Source organism: Corvus brachyrhynchos, unplaced genomic scaffold, assembly GCF_000691975.1.
Source record: "Corvus brachyrhynchos isolate BGI_N302 unplaced genomic scaffold, ASM69197v1 scaffold409, whole genome shotgun sequence".
NCBI classification, from domain to species: domain Eukaryota; kingdom Metazoa; phylum Chordata; class Aves; order Passeriformes; family Corvidae; genus Corvus; species Corvus brachyrhynchos.
This window is the reverse complement of record NW_008246059.1, coordinates 3,899,263-3,906,445: the sequence shown is the minus strand read 5'-3', so window position 1 is coordinate 3,906,445 and position 7,183 is coordinate 3,899,263. Positions and strand designations below refer to the sequence as shown.

Below are 7,183 nucleotides of genomic sequence, written 5' to 3'. Positions count from 1 at the left end.
TGCTCTGGGCCGCCCGTCAGAGCATCGGGACGCAGGCGGGAGGGCTCAGAGCTGAAAAACCTGGCAAAAATAGCAAAGATGTGTCCGTGCAAAGGGCGCTGAACGAGGAAACGCTGGTGTCGGCGGCTCAGAAAGGTGAGGCGAGGGATGCTGTGTGCTGCTCAGAAGGGCTGGAGACAGTTCCTTCTGCAGCTGACGTTTTGTAGCTTCAAACCTCAAGTATCTAGAAAAAAAAAGCACACCAAGTTGGTTTCTTTTCACATCGTATTGTTTGGAGCAGGTGTTACATTTCTACGTGTGCATTGCACAATCAGAACAAATTATGTGACTTTTTCTAAACAGCCTGTTGATTTAAGTCATTATGAGGCAGAAGATGTAATAGCCTCTAGTTTTCCATTTCAGAAGGAAAACCTATCACATGCAGCCTGTCTGTAGGGCTGTTGAAACAAGTTCACCTCCAAAAAAATTGTCAAAGCTCTACATGTGATAGTAGTTTCTTTATGGATTGCCTTCACTTTGGTTGGTCTCATTCACTTCAGTGAAAAGTGGTTACTACATAATTAGCCTCAGAAATGTTATGCTTTGAAATGGTTTATGAAACACACCTTCAACTGATTAGAAAATTGCAGGAGAAATAGTTATTAACATTTCCTCCATAACTTGTACTCCACTGAAATGCACACTTTATCACTAAAAGATAGTAGTTTCTTTCCAAGTACTCAAATATTTTGAAACAGAGAATTTTATATGACGTATTTTGCAGCGTGTACTGACACTTGTACTTTAGATAAAAATTGAAAGATAAAAACTAATCAGATAAACAGCAGTTAATTATGTTAATAAATAAAATACATACTTTGGTCTACTATTCCCCCTTTTATTGTTCTATTGATTGCTAATTCATAAAATCAGTTATTTTTTTTTATGTGCAATTTATAAGCTTTCACTTTTTTATTTTTACTTCTCCTTTTCTTTACATAAGGATTGCAATGATTGTGGGTTGAGGTGGTAGTTTAAATACTGCAGTGCTAAATACCTCATTAGTTCCTAAAAAATCTGGCCCTCGTATACCCAAAAAAAAGTAGCAGTAATTGCTACTTTGGATCTTGAAAACATCTAGCAAACAGGAATTAATAAGGCTTAACACAGAGAGTAAACATGCCCTGTACAATACAAGATATGTTCCATGATCTCTTTTACAGTGATGAGGCATTATGGAAACTTACTGGAATTTTTTCTTCTGCCAAAATGTTATTTGAGCTGCAGACTAACAGAAAAGCATTTATGTAAGAAAGTCATACAAGTCTTATTATGCAAGGTTGTAACTTCTGTGTTGTTTTCTATTTAATTTCAGTGAAAGAAGCTGGAAGAGACTTTACCTATTTTATTGTGGTGCTTGTTGGAATTGGTGTTACAGGTTATTTTTTTAAATTATGTTCTTTATCAGAAGACACTTTCCTTTAATTCCATCTGTTCTGATAAATTTTCATTTCATCTGCTGTTGTTTCTGTTACAGGTGGATTGTTCTATGTGATTTTTAAAGAGCTATTCTCTTCTTCTAGTCCAAATAAGATCTACGGAGATGCCTTGGAGAAATGCAGATCTCACCCTGAGGTTGGTTTTTAAACTTTAGCCATAAGTTTATGTTTCTCAGTAGTTACTGTCTCTCTTCAAGTCAAAACTTCACGCAAGGAATCTCACAAGCTATGTGAAGACCCACGTGGTGCTTAGCAGTTTTGCAAGTGCTTTTAGCTGGCATGGGGTGGGTCAGCTCCAGAGCGGAGCCTGCATTAGGAGAAGTCATTGCAAGCATTGAGCCTTCGTGGACTGGCCTGCTAGAAGCCAAGTGAACGTGCCACGGCACAAAAACTGATGGAAATACAATCTGCCCTTCAGAGCATGTGCTTGTGTCACCATACAGAAAGTTTTAAGGACATACCTGAGTGTCTGCTAAATGTAACACTTGAGTTGTGCAGGTCAGAGAGGCAGCTGGTCCCGCTAAGTTCTGTGGATCTAACCTGCTGCCTTTTCTCAGCACACTCATTCTATTGTGAGACTTCACTATGGTTCTATCATTCTGTGAAGCACTGCACTGACGTTCAGGAATTTAAATTCTTCATTTGAGGCACAATTAGCATTCCTGTGGCTAACAGGAAAAGAGACAGAGAACAGTCATGGGATCACACAGTCATCATAAGTAGGTGTAAACGAAAATCAGTGTAAAACTAGATTTTAAAAAACACTACTTCAGACGAAAAATCTTTCAAACAAGGTCACCACAAATGCCTTTATTCTAGCAACAAGTCGTTGCTAGAATAAAAATGAAGACTGCTTTGGAACAAGTTTGTAGAATTAAACCTTCTTTCCCGTACTTGCGCAGTAAAACTTAACCTCCCTTTCTAACCAAATTTAAAGTAAGTTTAAGACTAAGTTAATGACTCTGACTTTATAGGTCTGAAAAAAATTACTGGATTTCTTATTCAGTAGTGTTTGTTAGAGAATGTCTAGGGGAATACATTTGCACTTTGAACTTCGAAACATATTCTCTTGAAGGAGCCATGAGCAAATACTTCATGTTTTTTCTCCTTTTTACACAATATGTCAGTTTACATGTCTTCATCTCAGAGAACAGTACAAATGGAAGCTATCAGTAGGATTTATTTTAGACATTTAATATGGGACTGTAAAAAAAAAGGGCTGGAATACAGAGGAATTTTCCTTAAACTGTTCTCTTTCATAAACTCTTCTATTCTCGACACGTTAGATTCTCTAGGGGCATTTTGTTAAAAGAAGATGCATTCACAGCAGAGGTGTGAGCTGATACTGGAATGTCTGTGTGTGATCCCTTCTGACAACTGAAACCTCTTTTCTCTTGTAGATAATTGGTGTTTTTGGTGACTCTATCAAAGGTTATGGTGAGGCAACAAGAAGAGGAAGACGACAGCGTGTCAGGTACCCCTTGGTGCTTGCCCCATAAAGACATTAGTTTGTGCACAGCAAAGATATTTTTGGGTCACAAGTTCAATCTAGAGTGACGAACTGTATGTGACGTATCCTGTCACTTTTGATTGAACATAGAAGTTTTTTGCGGTACCTGGTCTCCCCAAAAAATAGGATGAGTCTGAGGAGAGTAGTACAGAGGCCTAAGCATGCATGAGTGGAGCAGGAATCTGGCTGAAGTTTGCAGTCTGAAACTATTCTGAGCTGATATGCAGAATGCTTTTTGGTACTTGAGACCACATCTCTGCTGTGCCTTTGACAGAACATCTGTCACCTAAACCTTTCATGAGTGTGTCCATTGCTTTCCTTTTGAAAGAATCAACAACTATTTTTTACAAAATGTAAGACCTCCCTGCTTTGCCTTTATTACGCTCTTTGGCTGCAATATATTCAATGAGGTTTCATATAGCATGAGACACATAGGCCCAGATACACAGGTTGAACCGTGAAACTGAGATTTTTTATTTTGTCTAGAGGAAAGAGACTTTTACTGATTGAAGCTTTATCTCTTCAGCAGACTCTGAAAAAGTGTTTAAAGTGAAGCTGCTAAATGAAATTGATGTGCACAAACATTTTAAGCACCTCTCTGTAAATAAGTAAATGTATTATGTATCAGCTTTCTTAGTATTTAATTTCAATCATTTTGATTTTGATAGTATTTTAAATAAATATTTGAGCTGAGAACTGTGTACAATTGTAAAGTTTGCATCTGCAGTATAAGGATGATCTTAAATGTCTCAAAAATCTACAGGGTTTTTTTGTGTATGAACACCTTGAATGTAAATTTACTGCAGTAAGGCTCTTCATTCATATTTGCTCTCTCTACCTCATCAAGTCACTTTAAACTGTATTAGAAGTTTAATCCACAGTGTGTACCTGGGCATGACTGATGGAAATAAGTGTTTGGTGGTAAACAGCAGTTAGTAATTTCAGTAGGAAACAAAAACTGGCACCAGAACTCCCATCGGACTATTAGTTTCCCAAAGTGGTCACTTTGAAAGTGATGTGCTATTTATTTAATACTTAAGCATAACCCAACTCCAGTCTAAATACCAGCGTTTAGGTTGGAGATCTCATATCAGTGCCAAAGTTACACCATTTCAGCAGAACAAAATTATTGCCAAAGTAAGTAAAGCACATAGTAAACTGTTTGTTTTGATGTAGTTTAACCAACCTGGTAATTAATTTGAAAAAACATGCTTTGTGTGTTTTGGCTTGATAACTTTGTTGAAGTGCCTAAAAAAGCTCTGGAAGTCTTGGTGATGTGGGGTCCTTTTCTAGATGTCAGGCTCCAAATCTGGGGTTTTTTTAGAATAAATACAAGGAATTTCCATAGTCTTCAGCACTGGATTGCTTTTCAGTTTTGAGAGGAGGACTGGGGTGAGCACATTTAAGCATTTCATCTCTTAATCCTCAGCAGCTAATTAGCTCTTCTAACTCCACTAGTCCTTAGGCACTCACAGTAAAGCTTGAGAGGAGCAGTAGAGAAGGAACCCAAGGTAGCATAAGGACACCACCGGAATACACTTTCTTACAAAATAAGTAAGCAACTCCTCTAAGTAAGTTTTAATTTGAAGTCTTAACTAGCATATAATCTGTATCTTTGCTGGGTGGTTGGGTTTTTGTTTTGTTCTGCTGTTTTTAGTCACATTGAATACGTAAAGGATGGACTGAAACATATGCGTTTGAAGTTTTATATTGAGGGCACTGAATCAGGGAAACAGGGAACAGTCCATGTGGAAGTCAAAGAGGTATGTACAATTGCTTCATACACCTAACAAGCTTAGTCTTGAACTTAAACTACCAAAGAGAAAAAAACACTCTTAAATTGTTTTCTTTTCAGAATCTTGAAACAGGAAAATTTGAGACCCGCTACATATTTGTGGATGTTGAGACCTATCCGAGAAGAACCATTGTCATAGAGGACAACAGATAGCCAACGATCAAAGCTGCTGCCTTATCTCACTGAGCATTGGATAATGCTGGAGTAGCCAGTCTACACGTGATTGTGTGGTGTTGCCAATTGTGTCCCGCAACTTCAGGGCTGTGTTACAGGAAGTAGCCTCAGGGCCTCCTCTAAGGATTTTTGATAATAACAGATACGGGATTTAAAGTGAAACCAATGAAATCTAGCAGAGCTATCATGGCAGACATTCTTGACATAGGAAAATAATGCCTGCTAATAAACAGTTTAATGCTGAATAATGCTTCTGCACACCCAAAACCTGAGTTTTCCAAGGTTTTAGGTTTGGATTGGGAGTTTTTTATCTTCCTTGGCTTGGATTTTCCCCTACTACTGCAATAAAGAAAGGGGTAGTTTAACTGTAGACAGAACTCTACTGTTTTCATTTTGGATACCTTTTTAGGTGAGAAGGTAAAATAAGAATGTTAGTGATGCAAAAGAGATCTAGGTATATAAGAGTAGGAATGGTGGAGACACAGACCCATGAAAAACAACAGAAGATAAAGACTTCAATATTGGTGTCTCCTCAATAAATTACCAGCAAACAGAACATCAGTACCATCTGCTCTTTCCAGTGTTTGCTGTGCTGCTCTGCATGTTTGTAGCAAGGTGGGGGTTGGCCTTTTCTCCCAGGCACATAGTGACAGGACAAGAGGACATGGCCTCAAGCTGTGTCATGGGGGATTTGGGTTGGACATCAGGAAAAATTTCTTCACTGAAAGTGTGGTCAGGCATTGAAACAGACTGCCCAGGGAGGTGGTGGAGTCACCATCTCTGGAAGTGTTCAGGGATCAACTGGACATGGCACTTAGTGCTGTGGTTTAGTTGACATAGGGGTATTTGGTTGGACTTAATGATCTTGGAAGTCTTTTCCAGCCTTAATGATTCTGTGATTCAGTGAATATAGCTGCAGTACTTTACAGTCTTCTTCCCTTTTGGTCACCTCCTTCAACATCATCGCTTCCACAGAGAAAAGAGAGAAACCACAGTGTCTGTAATTAAGTCCTGACTTTTTCATACTTCTGATTGGTGACATGGGCTGTGCCCCTGGATGAATCGTGTAGCACAGGTGGTCTTCTTACTGTGCAGTGCTAGTTACTCCTGTTGGCAAATGGCCATATTTATAGAGGGGCTTTTTATTTCTAAAAGTGGTAAGTTCAGGAGAACATTTGTTATTTCCTTTGGAATTGCCTTTTTTGTGGAATAACCTAAGTGTCCAGGAACTATGGTACTTCATCATACTTTGTTTTTAAGCTCTGACACCAAAACGCTGGCTAAATGCAGTGGTAAGAGAGATAGGCATACACAAGAAAATGTTCACAAAGCTAAATGGTCATTGAGATCTTCACTGGTGTCTCTTTAAGAAAACTGTCGAGCTCTAAATATCATCACCTTCAAAATGCTTTGAAAACCATAATATTCCATTTAAACTTCTCTCTTTCCCACTTCGTCTGCGTCTACATGTGATAAACACACATGGTTTATCAGGGTGTGTCCTTCATCCATAAAGTGCTCCATGTTATTTTCTTTTACTGCTTGCATCACCTTTCTAGCTAAGCAGATTTACCAGGATGCTTCTCTGTATTTCAAGAATGGGGGACACAACTCCAAAGGACCCCACTTCTCTGTGTTGTGAAAAAGCTGAGAATATGCTTGATAAAATGAAGACAAAAAGTAGCAGAAGAAATCCACCTTTATCTGAGCTTAGATATATTAGTGTTCTTAATTTGAACAAATTACAAATACAAGGCTCAAATGCTTTCCAATCTCACTGGAGGAAAGCTTTTTGGAATCCTTTTTCTAGGAATATCTCATCAGTGAAGAAAGAAAAGAAGAACTTCATAGCTTGATTTATCACCTTTGTACTAGCTAGATACCTATCACCTGCAAGATTATTTAAGCCCCATGAAATTTCAGGAGTATTAAAGCTTCATAGGGATGTAGGTTGTCTGCAGAAAAAAAAGTTAAAACATTTTTTGCTAACAGAAGTCTTATGGGAACTAATTACTTCTTTCCATATTCCTTCTGAGGCTGAAGTTCTGTTGGTCTTTATGAACCAGGCTGGCATCCATGCTTGCAAAATTTTCTTAAATTCTGTTTCATGCAAACACATATGTGGAGACACCTTAATCAAAATGAGGTGACAATCAGTTGAGCAAGACGTCTGGAATAGAGAACATCGATCTCTTCTGCAGTATCACCTTTCCTGGTGGTAGTTTG

General features: G+C 38.4%; 1 protein-coding gene across 1 annotated transcript in view; it reads left to right on the top strand.

Moving 5' to 3' along the window:
* The window catches only part of TIMM21 (translocase of inner mitochondrial membrane 21), a 7,334-nt gene extending 1,819 nt beyond the window's left edge, over positions 1-5,515 (top strand). The window contains exons 2-7 of the mRNA XM_017746128.1: positions 6-135; positions 1,355-1,417; positions 1,517-1,614; positions 2,879-2,952; positions 4,646-4,751; positions 4,844-5,515. Coding sequence (XP_017601617.1) covers positions 6-135; positions 1,355-1,417; positions 1,517-1,614; positions 2,879-2,952; positions 4,646-4,751; positions 4,844-4,936 — 564 coding nt within the window. The 3' untranslated portion in view covers positions 4,937-5,515. The remainder of the gene's footprint in view (positions 1-5; positions 136-1,354; positions 1,418-1,516; positions 1,615-2,878; positions 2,953-4,645; positions 4,752-4,843) is intronic.
* The last annotated feature ends 1,668 nt before the right edge of the window (positions 5,516-7,183 follow it).